Source organism: Balearica regulorum, chromosome 12 (genome assembly GCF_011004875.1).
Source record: "Balearica regulorum gibbericeps isolate bBalReg1 chromosome 12, bBalReg1.pri, whole genome shotgun sequence".
NCBI lineage: Eukaryota > Metazoa > Chordata > Aves > Gruiformes > Gruidae > Balearica > Balearica regulorum.
This window is the reverse complement of record NC_046195.1, coordinates 7480095-7499906: the sequence shown is the minus strand read 5'-3', so window position 1 is coordinate 7499906 and position 19812 is coordinate 7480095. Positions and strand designations below refer to the sequence as shown.

The window sequence follows — 19812 nt, the reverse complement described above, 5'->3', positions numbered from 1 at the left end:
TAAGTTATAGTCCTTGCAACAAGAAGAATGTTGCTGACAAGCAGCTCTGATGGCTACAGCTGGACTATGACAGAATAGGGACCTGAAACTTTAGTTTTGCCAAGCACTCAGCTACATGCTTAAGGGAATGGCTGCTGGGTTGTTTGTCTTGCTGCTGCAGCATAAGGATGAGTTTAAGATTTATTTTAAGTTCAAGACTTCTGCTTATTGCCATAAATAGAGAAACCAGTAAATACATGATCTGAGTTTTCAAGCCTCCCAGCTCTACCAGTGTTATGTATTCTATAAAAGTGTGCATGTCTAAATTTTGAATGCTGTTTTATCAGTGAGAAATTTGTGATCACCAATATGGAGGAAAACCACCTCCCAATTACCATTTCACTTGTTCAATAAGTTGCTTGATAAAACTTTCTCTAGTTTCAGTTTTCTGATCTGTCAGAACATGTTCATTCCTGTCTTGGTGCAGCTCACCTGCCTCAATAAACCAAGTTTATTGTGTAACAGCCTAAGCAGAGAGGCTGGAGCCCTTCAAGCAGGAACTACAGCCTCACGAATTCCTAACGGGGAGGGAGCTGGCAAATTTAGCTGACCAAATCCATACCAGCAACTTTAAAATGAAACATATGAAATGGATTTTAAAAATTAAAAAAAAAAAAAGCATAGACCAAGAGCTGAGAGGATAAGGGGATAATGAGGTAAGGAATAGCATGGGAAAGAAAACCTTTGCCACCTTCCTATACATGCCAACAGCCTGGTTATTTTTAAGAAAAAAATGTTACTCTTTTTCTGTCCTGCCCATTCCAAAAACATTCAAGTGGCTCAGGACATTTTAAAATAGTGAAGGGAATTTTCCTGCCAGCTGTTTTCAGATGCTGGCATGCAAATCTGACAGAAAAATTACATTCAACTCCATATTTTATACATTAGTAACGTAGCTAGTTTCACTGTCCTGCCAACTAAGTTGTGTTCTCACTCATTTTCTACCGAATGTACAAATATCTATGGAAGCTCTTTAGATAGAATTATTGTTTTGTCATCAAACAAGTTAGTGTTGATGAACACTATACAAACTGTTCACATGGAAAAATGAATGCTAGCATATGTAGGTGTATACAATGTATCAAAAATACATTTGGATGAAACCAGGACAAATTAGAACTGATAAGGTCACCCTACAAGAGGTCCAGAACATTTGGTTTTCTTGTACTGTGGGTAGCTTACATTATTTCTTCACTTTTGAAGAGTCACTTTTTTGGTAAAGTAACAGAGTTCAAATTACCGTTCAGACTGTTCCCCGTAACAAACTTGTATCTAGAGGTAAATGCTTCTGTAGAACTAGTTACAGCTCCAGCAGGAATTAAGGAGAGGAAAGCAGAAAAAAGGAGAGAGGCAATTCAATAACGAGCACTTTCCTTTCTTGAGCAGTAGGTGAGATGCTTACCAGCCAGAAGCAAGGTAAAGCAGCTGTCAAACAAGAGTACTGGGATTTGAAACTTCCAGTACAGCTAAATAGTTCTAGTAGTAATTGAACCAAGCTAGCAAGAAACGCCTCATGTAGCTCCATTTTTATTAATGGCTATGGTAATTTTTAAGGTAGATCTAAGGATGGATTGACAAGTGAAGAGAAATTAAAGGGCGAGGGGCAGGTTTTGCACATCTTAACCAACTCTTCTCTCTCCAACCCACTCATCAGAATTGGCTCCAAAACAGAAGCACAAATGTAGGCAAGCTAAGGGCTTTGTAACCTGGGAACATGACAGATTACAACAGGGAATGGCACTGTTCACAAATGCACAGAAAACAGACATAGATCTGCAGAAATTCCACGTAATCTCTAATTTGCAGCATGCTAGACAGATCTAGAAATACACCACTAGATGCTATGATGCTATAATATAAATATTCCAGGATCCTCTATGGCTTTGAATTAAGGATCTGCTTCAGAATAAAAAATTTTAATAATGACCTTGCATTCTGAGGATATCACCTCAATATCACATTATCTCAATACAATTTTGATATACTTTCACTTTAAAAGAACTGAATTTTTTAGACAATCAGAAGATGCTCTTTTCTCCTCAAGCAGCCTCAATACACTTTACAATGTAAACAAGCATGCCGCTTGGCTGGATTCTTGGCTGCTCAGAGAAGGTTAACGATGTGGCAAGTGTAATCACCACAGCAGAACCAACTGATAGGAAACACCAAAGCCAAGTTGGATGGACAGGGAAATAGATGGTAACAGGTGTACAGCGTTTGTCATACAAGATCAAGCCAGAATTATAAACTGCCAGTTTGTTGTTTTAAACATCTGTTTAATGGGTTTGGGTTTTTTTTTTTCCTCTCTTCTCTTGTTCTTGACATCTATTTCACACTGCTAAAAGGCCTTTCCTGGCATAACTTCCACCCAGTTGCACTAGCACACAAAGACTGCTTTATTCACTGAGATGCAACTTACCCAAATAGTTGTTGCTCTTTGACATCTCAGTAATGTTGATTTTAGTAGCTCCTTCAGGAATTTCCACTATCTTGTGGTAGCCAAGATTTGTTAGCGTGTGTTTGAAAACTCCAGACACAACCTTGCAAGCAGTGTTGTCCCCTCCACATATTCCACACTTGTCAATCACCTTGTCGGACCCCAGATAGTCGTCACAGCCAATGCTCTGGAAAAGAAAATAAGATTACTTTTTCCAACATATTACAATTGCAGACTTCAGATATAACAACCAAGGACAGAATGACTTTCAGAGAACATTCAACCCTGAAAAGATTTTGTGAATTCGCATTTCAGTAATTTCTTCTCTTGTTCTTCTGTATGCAAAAAGGCAATAAAACGCAGAGGATTTACAGACTTGGGGACTTCAAGTTAGTTGACAGGTTTTTACAGCCTGTTACCAAAAATACAAACTAAAGAATGCTAATGCATGGATCATTGCTGATTACACCCTCCTCAGCTGAAAGAAAAGAATCTCTTAACAACATAGTTCCTGTAGGTGCTAGTCAGAGAAGAGAGGAAGAGCTATGATTTTGTTATGATCTCAAATGGGCTTTTTACAAAAGCAGAATTTCTTTATATATAAGTGTTGTCTTAACCTCCTTTAAAACTGAGCACTGATCCTATTCCCACCAAAAGAGCTTTCTAAAAAGTCTTTATACTGTGTCTAGACAGTTATAGAAGTGATCCATCCTCCTGTTTACTGAGTAGGAAATCTTCAGCCTACTCAGTAACATCCACTTGGACAGGATAATTTAAAAAAATTAATCACTTAAAATAACATAAAGGGCAGGAAAAAATGTTAAAGATTTGACACAAATCAGAAAAAAAATCTTTCCAACTTATTGCACTTTAAAAGTGCACATACTGTAGAGACTATCTCCTCTTCTACAGAAACATTCCTGTTCATTAATCTTGCTGGTTTGTATTTAGAGACTTTAAATAACACTCATGATGACCACTTATCATCTACCTATAGGATTAACTGGCACATGCAAAAAAGAACTTCTCATTCAGATAAGAATGAAATATTACACGAGCCAGTAGAATAGTAGCCTATCATATGTTTTATGAAATGTAGTAATTTGATGGAAAATGTTCAAAATAAATGACAGAGTATTGTTCTGTTACTTCAAATTGTCAAAAATTCTTGCAAAATTCTTGCAAAATTCTTGATGAAAACATGGTTAGTTATTGGTTTATGGTCTTTCCTAGAAGCAAACTTCCAAATAAGAGGGGGAAGAAAAATAATTTTTTGATACCACTGACTTACAACACAGGGAGTATCTTGAGCCTTGGCATCACTGTATTTCTTTCCTATTCCAAATATTAATACTTGGCCCTTGCTGCAAAAAATGTTCTAAACTGCAAGCCAGAGTCTGCTTAGTTCCAATATAAATATTTAACACCCAACATCTTTTTCATGACTATCCAAGAAACACAGATAGAACCATCTAACTAATTACTGCCAAGATCATATGGAGCTTGACAATGATACCTGTCTGTGGTCATGAAGCAAGACAATGAAGAAGATTCCCAAGCACTCTGTGTTTCACAGTGGAATGACCCAATACTAAAAATCTGTTCCATCCTATCAAATCTAGTGTAAGCAGGTTGTTGCATGATTTCAAAGACTTTTTGGATTCCAATAGAAACACTTGCTTTAACATCTTGCATTTGCATTGCTTGGTGGAAATCTTAAAATCAGGTACAAGTTCAATTTTTTTTGTTTTGCCTCAAAATAGATTTTATAACTAACAAAGTAGTGCATTTGCTTAAACATAGGAATTGCAAGTGTCACTATACCAAATCACACAATATGATTTCAGATCTGCTAAAACAGTCTGAAAAATGTGAGGGATCTAAATTTAAGACAGCTGTGCCTAATGACTGATTAATCTCTGTACTAGTCCTCCTTGAAGGGTATTTTGCTGAGAGCACTTATACTTTCTCTACCATATATTTTTTGGAAGGAAATGCAGTGGTGCTCAGCATCAGCCTATATTATACAGTGACTTTCACAGAATTTTCACTGCCTGGAAGCTGTTTGATGGAGGGAATCCTTTCAAGTATGAGGGGTTACACAATATGAATTGCTAGCATAAACGTTTAATGATGTTCTCCATCAGTACGCAGTCCCACATAGGTTAATACAATTTTCTCCCTCTCGGCAAATAAAAGAGAATAGAGAAAAGTGTGTTTTATTCATTGAGACCGTAATACAGAACTACTATTGGTCAGTCTGAACAGAACTACTTTTCACAGAAGAAACACAACCAGCCAGTACAAATGGGATTCCTTTGTAGGGGATAAATACCAAACTTGTTTTAAACTCACATGTCATTCTTAGTCAAATGTTGACTGACATACAAAACAGCTGCCAACCTTTGACTGCACTATTTGGAATTCTTCCCACATAGGGCACAAGGAGCCTGTGTCACAAAAAGTGCCTGTAATGTTTAAATGGTCTTTCACAGAAATGACTGAGAAAGATACAAAGAATGAATTACTGGAAACAAGAACCTAATAATCTCAAAACAGCAACTGACAATGAGGAAAAAGCCACACAACCACAAGTATATAAATAAGATAATAAATAAGTAACACAAGGTAAATAATAAATACAATAAATAATAAGATAAAAATAAATTATATATATTACACAGAGCACACTCACACATGTATTTTACATACCAAAAGAACAGGTATTTAGCAACAAATCCCAATTTTACAAAGAGAAGATGAAAATCTTTACTGAGGTGTCTACTGAGGCTTCCATAGAAATGATGTGCTTTGAAGATGAATACTGCATAGGTTTCAGAAGAAAAGGCCAGCTATAACTAATACATTCTAGAAAACCTTGACATTTGCTTAATACAGTTTAGGCAGGCATATAGAAATGACTGCGTACTCTCTAATATTTCCAGATCCAGCAAGGATATCATATAGCAAGCCTGTGTCCCATGTGTTCTATGGGAATCTCCCTTTCTAACTGGATAAAGTGTACATTTCTAGCACTGACAGGTCATGACATATTGGATCAGACATCTGTTACTGGTCCAGGACTCAATACTTAGGATGTCCTGAGCCTTAGGCCTTTGGGAAGATGAAACAAACAACTTTCTGGCAAGCTGATTCTGTTTTTGTTCTGCTCTTAAACAGCTGTTTGAAGCTGTGCAGAGATTTGGAATGGTAGTCATCCTTGTAGAACTAGGCTGGTAAACAGAATTCACCCGAATTAACCAAAAACGTAGAATCCATGCAACTGTTCTGAACAGCAGTTTGGGGTTGGGTTTTTTTTTTTCTGTTATGACTATAAATTTAAGTACCACCACCTTGCTAATTGGCTGATGTACATTCATATAAAAATACGAACCAACTTCTAACTTCTCCCAAGAAGGCGGCACTCATTGCATTTAAGCACATGTATATACTGCAAACAAATCACCTTATCACATTGCCTAACACACTGTGATACATCAGCAAGAAAAAATGATGTTAAGGAAAGAAGCGACGCAAACTGGAATCCACTGTGAGTGTTCTTTCCAATATTTGCTGTGGGAACTTGAGTAAGTCTTAACTATGTCAATAGATACAAAGATCAGAAGTTTTGTTAGATAAGCAGATAGGTCTGAAATCTCAGATAGTCTCCTTGTACAGCTCTGGAAGGGTGAGATGTAAAGTGGGTGCCAAATACATTAACACGCAACTTAACAGCCCAGTACACTCTCACAATTGTGAAAGAAGGCCTCGGTCAATGAAGAACTCAGTGTTTTTTCATCATGTAATACACATGAAGGAATCCAAAAGCAAATGTCACTTTTCGAGCCACATCACACACAACATTCCTACTATGAATGTAGAAATATTAGGATTGTGAATACGAGATGGATGAGAAGACAAAGGTAAATGCATTCTGCCCACCGAAAGGATTTTGGACAGGACTATTGCAAGCTGTTCCTTGGCTATCAATATGCAGAGATCTAGAACACATCTGTCCCTTAAAATATTTTCTGGCAAAGTGTTTTGACTTGCACTATCTATACATCTTCTGTATTGCTCAACTATTTTTGCAAAGCAGTTCAAGAAACTCTTGTAAGTTACAAGTTAGCATGAAAGACACTGCTCAAGAATTACAGCCAACGGTATGCCAAAATTAATTTAAATAAAAACCCCTGAGAGTAACAAGGGACAATCTGGATGAAATATTCAGTGGTGGACTTAATAGGGATTTAGGACTATGTATACAATAGAATGGGGCTGGTGCCAGGCATTTGAAAACATGAAGTGCTGATCCTTGAAATGGAAAACAGATGTTACAATTCCAGTACTAAATGGTTCTATTAAAAATTGCAATCTACGTGGTAGAGTGGCATAAATAATACAATATGGCAACAACTCGCTTCTGTTGCTTTAGCTGCATTGTATTATCAGGTAGGAAAGCCACAGTTATGAGTTGTAATATATTAACACCATTAACTTCAAGAATTAGTTATACTGACAGGTAGTTAGCTAAAAGTTGTAATACATAAGTAATTTCAAGTCTAGGCATCCACAAGGCTAGAAGGCAGAAGAGTAAAATGTTTACTAGAAGTTATACTTAAGTATATATCAAAAATTCTAAGAAAAGGGACAGGGAGAGTTATGGATGTACCACAGATGATCCAGCTGCTAAAGACATGTTAGGCAGGGTAATGTGAGAAGAGTAACCAAGCAAGGTGCATGGCCTAAAACACCACTAAAGAAGTGGATAGCAGAATAATACTTGGCTACTGGTGGGAGACCTGCTTTAATACTGTATACTATCAATAAATCTTAGTTCTGCAAATTGCTGAGGCTACTGCTAATTAAGTTTTATATCCTACTGTGCTATGAAACAGAGCTTCATGGGAGCCATCATATTTGCTGTTCTGTTTGAGCAATACAACATCATCCCCAACTTGGTATCACTGATTTAGCCACCAAAAAACACGTACTCTTTCATCTGCTCTATGGAATAAATGGAACAATTGAGATTAACTATTAGAATTGCGGGTGACTTCTGGGGGTTAACTACAAGATATGTCTTTACTTTGAAGTTACTGTTTCTCCTCTCCACCTTCTGAAAACCTTGGTACATGAGTGTTATAGGGTGGTATAATGTAACAGTATCATAACTAGTCATATCTCCTTTCTCAAACTCCCGGTCATACTTCCAAAGTAGTTCAACATCCTTTGATAGTGAATCCAACAAGTATCATGAAATACCAAGATGATTAAAACTAGCTTTGCTAGCTGATAATATCTTTTCAGTATTCTAATTTGCAGTTAAAATATTTACCTTTTTTCCCTTCTATAAAGTATCCTATTATTCAAAAATGTATTTTGAACATAATAGGATTTAAGCTGTTTAATAAGGTGTAGCTTTTCCAGAGAAGCAGGATTACATGAACTATTAAATTCATATACTGACAGGAAATATTTCATAAAAATTACTCAATATAATGCTAAGGATTAATTATTTACTGTGTTTGAGGAACAATAAAAGTAAGATCCTCCACATCTTACATTAGCTGTTTTGAGTCTCTTTGCCTTATAAGGATCCAGCTACCTGAGCAGAAACTAGTAAAAATACTCTATGGTTTACATTAGAAAAATACTACACGAGGGTAAGAAAATCTGCATACTGACACAAAACTACAGCAAATTGGTAATCCGTGAAGCGTTATCAACATGTAGAATGATTAACACACAGATCCTGTCACATTATTTCATGTTGAAAATAGAAAGATTTAAAAGAAAAAAAATATCCTGTAAGTGTGTCTAGATCCTTCTCTGTTAATATTTAGCTTTCACTTGCTGTTACCTAGTTTCATTTGTGCTGTTAGTGACTATAAAATATAAAATTAAGATTAGTCTTAATAATATATTATGGAAATCTGAAAAGATTTATAGAATGCTGATTGCGCAGCATACAGAGAATGAGATTCAAGCATGAACAGAGTAAGAACTATTCTTACGCAGTCTGCCACCTAAGACAGAGAATACATAGTCATTAGATGTAAGGGCAAGCAAGAAGCAGCAGATTATTTAGTTTACCCAGAAGGTACAGATACTTTTCATAGGTACAAGGACTTTAAATTAACAAGCAAGGATTAAGATCCAAAACAGGATACATGACACAGAGAAATTCAACACAGAGGGCACATACTCCTAACACTGACTGGAAGAAACAGACTGCCCACTTTCTTAAGCCTTTAACAAAGACCATTTGATAAAGTATTTTGAAATTCTATCAGAGATTTGAGGGCTTTGATGTAGGAGTACTAGCTGATAAATCATAAAGCCAGTACTATCATATACATCATCTAGTTGGTATTATCAAATGTGTCACCGTTATATTTTCTTCTTGCCTTTTGTTTCATGGATTATCTATGAAATGGTCTAGGAAGAGTAAATATTGAGGCAGTAACGCTACCATTCAAACAGTCCATGAAACTACTTGTCAGACTTCGTTTAGAACAAGCCATCTACAGAATTAATGCAGAATTATATGAATTTTTGAGGAGAAGATATTTACTAGGACTCATTTAGGATTTTGCAACATTTTTATTTAGCTTCTCATTGACATTTGGCTAAGGAAGATGGGATGAATGGGTTCTAACTATCTTTTTTAGTTAGGCATCACAAACATTGATTCAAATGTCAGGAGCCTGGCATTTCCAGCACTCATATTGTAAATCTGCATATATTGCACTATAAAAGAACATCACTTTAAACCAAGCCAAGATAAAGTAGAATTAAAGATAGACTTGCCCTGAAATCATCATTTTGAACTTCTGCCATTGTATGATGCAGAAATAAAACAAGAGGAAGAAAATGCTTTAAGGCTGACCTGTAAATAGGTAATAACTTCAAGGTTATGTGGTACTGGACTCAAACATGGTCTTCTCAGCACATAGCTATTATTTTGCTTTTTGTGCTTCTTGGGTCTGTGAAAAGAGTTGAAACTTTTTTTAAGAAATCCTGTGGGGTTTTTTCCATGTATCTTGTTATTTCTATAGCTTACTTTGTTTTCTTATAATTGCACCTGAGTAATCCATTCCAAGGATGCAACTGACAACTTTGAATAGAACACCAACACAACAAAAAAAGCGTAAGTCACTGTGCTCTTCATACATAAAACTTGTGCTATACATCTACCCCAAATTACCTTTATTTTGTCATATCTGCACTACCGGCTATATAGCCTGGTTTTTTTCCTTCCTAAAAGGAGGAACTGACCCACAACAGATCAGCAGTGACACATGTCATGAATTCTGTAGTCGCAGCTTATTGAGCAGTCATTATGGCTTGCTATTGTTGAGGAGATTCTGCCCTAAAACCAGCATGGGAACAATAAATCCAACACAAGTTCAGTATCTTGAGATAAGATTCTAGGTTTCCCACTTCTCTTCCCTTCTCCTAGAAATTACTATTTTTCTTTCATTTTTCCTTTCATTCTCCTAGATGGTCTATAGGATTATTTTCCCTAGTACAGAACAAGGAACATGCAGTACCTTATAGCTTTTGGTCTACTGTCATTATATTGTATCAAATGAAGCATGATGCTAACTTAGAGACTTCTTCACTGACCAGGAATGTAACTGTATTTTTACAAAAACAATGCTGCTGAATATTTTTGTAACAGTTTCATTAAAAAACAACTTATCTATAAGAGAAATCAGCTTCTGGTTTGTGACAATATTCAAAGCACTTCATCTGCAAGCCAAGGAAGAGATTTGATGTCCTGGAATTTTCATACTGGTTATGGCCTAAGTATAGCCTAGAGATAAGCAGGAATTTGTGACTGCATGTGCACAAGCAGTCAGAATGGTTGGCAGCTAAACAGTCAAGCCGCATGGTATTTACTTCTAGAATACAGGCTTGAATTTGAGTTGGCTAGAGGGGAGGCTCCAGATCCTCAAGAGAGACTTTTAAGATAAGCAGCAGATACTCAATATACCTTGAATCTGATAGCACTATCTTTAAGTTATTAAAAAGCAGAAAAGTAAGTACATAAAATGAGAACCTTTGTATTCCTTAGAATAAAATTTTATTTTATTTATGCAAAGCACAGAAGTGCCTGAGTCAGGGCTTGCTGTTGCAGGCATCATTGTACCTAGGTGTTAGAGACAAGACATCCCCCAAAACCCGGCAAAAACATGGCACAGCTGACCCACCCAGCACCATGAGATGTCACACCACCATGTGCCAACAGCAGAATACAGCTGCCAGAAACACAGGAAACGCTAGGATGTCCGACAAAGAAAACCCTACAACCCCCACATACAAATGCAGTACAAATACCACAGTCCACTCACAACAAAGTCCCACCCAACGTAGGGATGATGACTGAGCTGTTCAAGAGCCACAAATCAGTCCCCCATGGAGACAGTCAGGAGAAGGGGTGAATAAGCAGCTGCGTTTTCAGATTGTTTTAAAATCTGGAAGGATAAGATTGCCAGAACAATCTAGAGTCACACTGCAGTTCTGTAGGAGGACCCCAAACTCCTTCCCGACTTAAGTGCCAGACCACACCTCCGTTATACCACTATTTTTACTTGGTTTCCCGTATGCAAACTTAAAGCTGCTACTGATGTGCCACTGGTCAAGAAAATTGTTTTGCAAGCGGAACCAAGTTAGAAACTCTGTTGATGCAGAAACCAGGAAAAAAGTCTCATTTTTCCCAGCACTGTAGGGCCAACACAGCTATGGGAATGTGAGACTAACTTCTTTCTGGTTTGTGCATCAACTGAATTATTAACTAGACTCCAATTGTAGAACAATCATCTGTAGGAATGACATTTCAATGGCAGCTTAACTACATTTCTAATGCTCTTCTAGTAACTTGTATTTTCTGCTTCTACAAGCATACAAAGAACAATATAAATTTCTCCATTGTAACTTACTGAAAAAACACTGACAAATACTTTCGAGGAAGCTCTCCTTCCAGTATCTGAAGTTCAGAATACACCATACAGTTTTCAACTAAGTTCACTGAAATCTGTAGGAATCTCTGCAGTTGAAAGAGGCCTTAGGAGGAACAGTCATCTAACATCCACAGAGTTTCTCCTCTTGGTGTTCTCTTGAGAACATATCATTGCATAAATCTGGTATTATTCATTTTGCCACTTTTTACGCTATAAGCAATGTCTTGTTTCTCACTGCATCTGGGAAGGGGGGGGCAGAATTGATTCAATCCTAGCTATTCCTTTCTTCTACCATTAGCACCTCCCTCCTGTTGCTGCTCGTTGATATACTACTTACATTCTTGAGAGCAAAAATGACTCAACAGTGGTTTTTTTTTTTGGCTGCTACCATATGCTTCATTTCAAATGGATACAGAATGCAGGCTGATCTAGTTAACCACAGCTTAGTAATGGTTTTGAACACGTACATGGTCATTTGTGTTTACAGAAAATACTCAAATCCTACCATTCAAATTGACTGCAAATGGTTAGAGAGATGGCTGAGGTAAAGGGAAGGAAGACAAAGAGGAAAAATGTGAGAGAGAGCTCAGACACAGACTAATTAAACTACGGTTTCATCTCTGTGAATGGAATTGTCCTAATATTTGCTCAATTTAATGTATTGGTGAAGCAAATGCTGTTGGGTGGTTTTTGGTGGCGTTTTATTTTAATTCCTCACCTTAAAAATCATTTACTTTTCCTAAACAAACAACTTGTTTCCTTTGTGCATTTTGTTCAAGATGGACAAGGCACTTACTGTGTTGTTAAATCTTCACTTTCTAGTTAACAGCATTTTGGTATTACTTAGAGGTGCTGTAATTTTTTAAACAGACATTATTTGGAAAGCTCACAATTGAGGAAATTAAAATTCAACAACTGTACTTTGCAATGTCCATTATTCCATGATTCTAAGAACATACACTACAAAGCTTTTATTGCATTGCCATGATTGAATTTTATTTATTTGCTTTGGGAAATATCAGTTTTTCTTTTCTCTTGCACCTATAAACAAATTCTGAGCACCAAGGTTAGTTTGTTTAAACAGAGAGCTCTGCTTTACATATAAGCTCAACATTGAAATGTTGTCATGCAGTATCTGATTCTGAAATTCCACCTCTCTGATCTACTTGATGCAAGAAAGCCCTATGCATTTTCTGAGGCACTCATTTGCTGGCAGTCAGACTATCATTCAGAATTTAAAAGCCTTTGGGCAGGAGCATGACAGAAATAAGAGCTCTTAAAAGAAAAAAGTGTATACAGGTAACATAGCATGAACTGCTGACAATTAAAAAGTACATGTGTTGCTTCATGACACTGCATGAATTATTGTTATCAAGTGACTTTCACACAAGGACATTTGGTGTTACAACATAAAGAGCTTGTCAAATTACCAAACATCTGGGATTTCACTCCTATGGTATTCATTGATGTCTTAGGAGAGGTTGCCAGAAAACACAAGTCTGCTCCATTATACATCTAGAAAGTACTTTGCCCTCCACCTGTACAGGAATTCCTTGCTTTTCCTCCTCAGTCCTTAAATAGGTTCTTCTTTCTGCTTTCCATTCAAAAACCATGCACGGATGAGGTCAGTCACAGCATAAAGCTGCTCGGCTCCAAAAGCTGTTGTTTTATTTTCTCACCAGCAGTTGCATTCAGTGCCTCACTCTCCTTCCTTACAATATTCAAAACCTCCTGATGATATTACATCTAGTAGACACTGGACCTTTTTTTTTTTTTTTTTTTAGCTCCCTTGTAGTGCAATTGTGCTAAAAGACAGTGCATTACCTTCATATTAAACGTCTCACTCAGTGACCATGATCTAGACATGCTCAGCTGAGTGAATGCAGTGGGCTCTTGAGCCAAGAATACATAGGGAACTTTGAAAGCATTAGTTAAGAATGTTTTCTTCAAAATCTCTTCTAATCCCCCTACCTCCATTTAATAAGCATAGTATATGTACAGTAAGTGATCAGATATTCCACAATTTGTCCAACAATATCTATTTAATGGAGAAAAATATTCATATTAAATTAGTTACTCTTGATCCAAATCCCACTGAAATCAGTGGAAAGGCACCCTTGAAATCAGTGGGAGTTGGGCCTAGGAATTGGCTCTAGTCCGCAGTGAAATGCCATCTACAAAAGACGGAAGACTAAGAGTAATTTACTCTTCTTGATTCACCAGGAATAGCTTGGTGAAATCACAATTTACTTCATGGCCCTTTTTAAGTGTGGAGGATTTTCAACTTAAAGTTGAAAGGGGTTCATTGTACCACAAATGTAGCATGATTAATGGCCTTTCAGAGCCCTTTCACCTCAGCCAGTAACTCAGGAGGTCTCCATGGGGACTCTCTGTCTGTATCTAGTCTTATTAAGGCCTTGAACTCTGAAGGAATAGACTGTTGTTCATTTTCTCGGTTGGTTTATGATTCTGTTTAGACATCAAGTTTCATCTTAAGTTAAACCAACTTTAAGCCCACCGGGACAACTACAAAAAGCTAGATGATAGGAAGAAAAAAATTTTAATACCATCACCAATATCCTCTTCTACTCAGTGGTTGCTTCACAGATACCTTAATCTCTTTCACACTTTTGCTAGTGGAAATGATCATTGCCATTGTAGCCAGAACCAGAGGATTTGTTTTATCAATCCCAATTTATGTAACAGGTTTACCCACCTCAATGTTAAATTCACACCTGCAAACACTGTTATTGACTTTTTAGCAAAAAAAAGTAGGTAAATATTGTTGTCTATAATACACTTTTTTCCTGTGACAGAGGTTTCAAGCTAAAGCTGTAAATATTTGCCTGAGAGTTCTCTTTACACACTGCTGGCCTTATTAAGATCTTGCCTTCAAAGGTTTTAAGAACCATGCCAGTATTGCTGTCTCAGAAGTTAGCTATGCTTTCCCCCAGAAAGTCTGAGAAGTTTTCACATGCGTTTTTAGTGATCTGTTCCCCTCTCTCATCTGTGCACAGAACTTCTTTGGAATTTCTGAAACAAAAGTTTGCACTTCTGCTCCTGGGGCCAAACTCCTCATAGCGACTCCTGTATTTATTATTTACAACATTCTCACATAAACAGAACTGTAGCTAACTACAGGATTTATTTCAGGATTCTCTAAGAACTGATACAAGATTTCAACTAATTTAGCAAACACTACACCCGCCTTTAATAAAGTACGAAAACTGAACACAAGCTTTGCTTGCTTTATCAATCTGTTATTCATCCATCAAATACCCATTTGGGTAAGACAGCATGTAGATGTACACATGTAATTCAATTTAGCCTTTTGACAAAAAAACAAACTTAAGAGAAAGTCATTTTATTAGAGTTCTTTTAATGTGCAGGCCTGTTACGAATCAACTCCTTCTTCACTGATCCCACAAAAAGACAGCAAGTTGGTCCTCAATGCAACACAGAAAATACTGATGTTATTTAACACACATCCTGGAACACAACAGTGAAAGCTAAGAACAACTGTCAGTGAGAATGGGAAGAGCTGGGAAATCATGTCCATCACTGAGGCTCAATTCCACTGCGACTGAGAACAGGAAAACTGGGCAAATAATTAGGTTGAATAAGGTCTTGAGAAACTAAACATAAAAGATAACTCACCAGAGAAGCAAAAAGTGAAACCAGAATGTTTTTTGGCTCATTTCAGGTTTCCAGTTCTGGGCCTGAAGCTGCTTAGGTTCAATTCCAGTTAAATCAACACGAGTCTAATGTAAGTTGGGTAACACGGTTTGGTAAATCAGCCCACATGCAAAACATGAGAAATGTTAAGGATCGCATGATGAAAGCAGGCTTACAAAAAGGGGCTGTGGCCAGGAAGGCAGATCAGTTCTTTTTACTGCTTCCTAAACACAGTGCGAGCACCTCTGAGATTTCAGTGCTGCAGCTGCATCTGGTAGTCAGAGCATGACTGGCTAGAAATTCTGGCATTGCACTCCCTAGGAAGGTGTCCAGAAACACTACAACCAGAGCTTGGCGGTTGCAGGATAAAGCCTCTTCAGCCTGGTTTCCCAGGCTCTGAACTAGACAAAGCTGAGTTTTTATTCCCTCTTCCAGATCTCGTGTACCGCTCCTGGGAGGTTAGCTGCCTAGGCTCAAAGCTAACTTTCATAATGCAGCCACCCAGCCTTGAACCACAGAGCTGAGATGCCTCCTGCCCTCCTTCTTCCCAGCAGGTGCTTCGGAGGTCAGGGTCTGCACCACTGGTCTCTGAGCTATGCTGCAGGTACACCTGTGCCGGATCTAGTACCACCCTGATTCTGAACCTGCTGACTTTATTTTCTGGCTTGACGTAGAATCTAGCTCATCATTGGGGATTGGCCCTGACATCTGGACTGCTGGCTGAGTCTGGCAACCATCGGCAGACCTGCCCTACTTGCTCTGGAATGGGGGGACATGCACCCTTTTTGGTAAGGTCACTGTCTGCCTGGCTTGCTGTGATTCTCAGCTCCGGATTCACCTTCTCCTATGCATCAGAATGCCATTGTTGCTCCTGACACTGTAGATGAGACCGACCAAATTAGTATTTCTTTTTCTTCTGGCTGTCAAACTACCCCACTACCCCCAAGTTCCAGTCAAAGGTAAAAGAGATCTCCTGCTTCGAGCAATGCAGCTTGCTTAATTAATAGAAAAGCACCATACACACAAAATAAGCAAATTAATATTACTGTAGATAAGCTAAAACTCTCTGAATCAAAAAGTGCAGAAAATGCACAACTTTAATTTCTCCCCTGATCATCAGGGGGAGTTTGGACTGTGCAGTTGTTACCTACATTTTACTGTATGTCATGATGTAACACTACAACCAACAGTGGTTAGAAATCTAGACAGTCTTGAAGCTCTTAGTAACATGTGATGAGAAGAAAATGAATGTAGAATATATCTGTTCCTGCATGCTCCTACATTCTTTTTAAAGGGGAAAACTTTTTTTTTTTTAATCTAGGAATGTTAAAATATTTAACAAAAAAATGATCCTTGACAGGTTTTAAAATACTAAACAAAAAGCTGTATTATTTAACACAACCAGGAACAAATGCTTGGTCCTCTCTCAAATAGGGTGGGGCCATCTGGTGACTATATTAGAATCTGAAGAGAACCTAGAGCTTGGGCAGCTAAGAAAAGGGAAAGTTCCTAGTTAAAAGACCTGGTTTTCTGCAATTTCCAGTCTTTAGTAAAATTCTCCGTATCATGTTACAAAGTGCCATTTGAACCAGATGCGCGACCCACACAAGCTAGCATTCAGGATCTGAGAGTGACTAACAAAGGTATTTCAGCAAGAACTGCAAAAATCATAAGAGACTCCACAGTAAGACTAGTACAGTTTGGCTTTATTCACAGCCATTGAAGCCAACGGTAATATGATCTTTGACTTCAGAGATTTCTTACAGAATATTCACATATTAATTAAGAAGGTAAAGTCTCAGAACATCAATTAACAATACTGGAAAATAGACAATAAATCAAAATTCTCCAATCTGCAGAGAAAACCTAACTAATTTCTGTTACAGAATTTGAAACTAAATTTTACTATCTTACCTCACCAATTTATGTCCTATAATGAGATACAAGATTAATAATGTTGCCCACAAGGTGGCACTTACAATCCTTGTGAAATCAAAATGTAGTTCATTTCTTACACCTAAACACAAAGATTGTATTGCTCTTCTTTTCAAATTAGCCTCTACTATCTGAGTAACAACTACTGCTATTTTGTTATCAGTTAATATCTTCTTAAATTTTATCAGTCAATCCAAAGATTTATTTTGGTTTGGGAGGCATTTTAACTTGAAATAAAATGTTATATAAAACTGAAATGAAGGAGAAACTCTCAAACTGATTTTTCTTGCATCATCTGCTCTCCTTTTCTGGAGACCAGGTGGACTTCATTTATCAATCATAAATAAATATTTCAATCCAAATCTTGCTGTCTTTCCTCAAAAGGAATCCTCACTGACTTCAAAGTTCAGATCAACCGGAAAATTGCCAAGTCACAGGAGTCAGCCTTCTTTAGGGATGTGACAAGGCAGAATTGTGTCAATTCCATGGTCTTCACAATCCAAGGTTTACTAAGAAATTTAAATGATTTTTGGGTTTAAGTGTATCAGACAGAAGTATATATTCTATTTTTTTCCACTCATCTCTGTTTTTATGTAAAATTAAATCCCTCCCACTGAGTCGGTGGAAATGAGTAGACAAAGATCAAATCAGGGAGCACCTGAGAAAATCTTAGCTACGCAAACCTTTGGGACCAGATGGGATGCAACCAAGGGTGCCAACGGAGTTGGATGACATCACCCTGAGGTCATGGTGATTGGTGGCAATACCCAACGACTGGAAAAAGCAAATGCCACATCCATCTTCATTAAGGGCAAGAAGGAAGACCTGAGGCTCAGTGTGCAGGCTGGTTACCCTAATCCCAGCCCTCAGAAAGACTGCACAGCCAATCCTCCTGGAAGCCTTTTCCAAGTACATGAAGGACAAAAACCCCCCGAACTTATTGGGAACAACCATCATGGATTTACAGAGGTGAAGTCATGCCTGAACAAGCTACTGTCTTCTGTGATTGACTAGTTCAGTGGGTAAGTGGAGAGCAGTGGATGTTTTTTACCTTGACTTTAGCGAGGCCTTCAACATCGTCTCCCACAGTACTCTTAAAGGAAAACTGGAGAAATCCAGACTGGGTAAGTCAACAATAAGGTGGGTGGGAAACCACATGGATTGCCTACTTAAAGTGCAGCAATGAATGCTCCAAAATCCAACTGACAGGCAGTTACTAGTGGCATCTCTCTGGAGTCAAAACTGTTTAACATTTAAGAACCTGGACAGTAAGACAAGAGCATGCCGTCAGCAAATACACAGATGATACAAATTGCGGGGAGTAGTCAAGATATTAGAAGCAGGACAACTACTTGGAGGGACCCTGACAGGCTGAAAAAATGGGCAGACAGGAACCACGTGAAGTTCAAATGCAAAGTCCTGCATCTCGGACAGAATAACTCCATAAACCAGTACAAGCTAGGTACTCGCTCTGCAGAAAAGGATCTGTGGGTCCTTGTAGACAGCAAGTTGAACATGAGCAAGCAGTGTGGCCTTGCAGCAAAGACAGCAACTGCATACTGGAATGTACTAGCAAGGCTGTAGCCAGCAGGTCAAAGATGATGATTATGCCCTCTATTTGACACTTGAGAAACCACAAATGGAATACTGTGTCCAAATTTGGGCTCACAGTACAAGGCATTTACTTTAAGAACATTTTTGAAGGGAAAGCGTTAAAAGCTGCTGAATGTGTCAAAGAAACTTTTCTCCTCTTCTTTTTCCAGTTTTCCATACCAAGTTCCCCTTCCACTTTTTACCTCCTCCAAAACAAGAGAAGTGAAAATACCATTAAATGATACAAAGAACTGTGAAACCACAAAAAAACGGAATTATTATAAAAATAAAATAATACTAGTTATCAACTGCTTCCACTGGACATTTTGTAAGATGATCTGTATCACTTTTCATATTTTCTGTTCAAAGTTGCACCTCCAACTAGTAAAGGTTCTTTCTTATCTCTTATTAATTCTCTGTTAGTTTTATGAGACATAACCATTGTGGAACAGGTAGTAAACTTGATTAAAACTGGCTAAGTGTAGACAACTGGATTTATACTTTCAAGAAATAAGGTTTCATTTAAGCACTATTAAAAGCCATGCCATCTTCAAACTGAAACAAACAGAAAGCAAAGATCCTTTTATTCTTTCAATACCAGACTTCTTTCTTCTAAAGAAAGCCTTAAGTATCTCTTTTCAAAGCCAAATTTGTATCATGGACATCTCACAGAAATGAAAAAATACTTTAAAACAATAAACTCAAAATTTTAAATGGTAAGAAAGGCCAAGGACGTTTGGCAAGAACAGCCCATTGCTCATTTTCTCTACATGAACATTTATGTCTAAGAACTCCTTTTATAACCAAGCAATACCATAAAAATTAAGTCAGGGGTTTTTTTCCCCTAAGTAATGGCTAAGTAAATAGCTGAGAAAGAAAATGACGAAGTATGTTCCTTTATACCACTAGTACCACTCTATTCACTCAGAACTCCAACTTCCAAGAGTTTACATTAATATTAACTCAAGAGCTTATTTGACTTCAGGTTGTACCCCACAGAAGATTTATACCCCTCCCTTCATTTGCATGTGCAACTTAACATTAGTACATTCTGTTTCTAAGGGCTTAAATTCACATCAACTAGTGAATATACTTTCACAAACCCCAAACGCAAATTCAAAGTAGTAAATCAGAAAAACAAATGAGGAGCAGCATGGTTAGTTA

General features: G+C 37.6%; 1 protein-coding gene across 4 annotated transcripts in view; it reads right to left on the bottom strand.

Annotated features, from left to right (window-relative positions):
• Window positions 1-19812, bottom strand: part of THSD4 (thrombospondin type 1 domain containing 4) — a 307576-nt gene that overhangs the window by 62109 nt on the left and 225655 nt on the right. For all 4 annotated transcript variants that reach the window (XM_075763902.1, XM_075763901.1, XM_075763904.1 and 1 more), the window contains one exon: window positions 2459-2663. In XM_075763902.1, the coding sequence (XP_075620017.1) occupies window positions 2459-2663 (205 nt within the window). The remainder of the gene's footprint in view (window positions 1-2458; window positions 2664-19812) is intronic.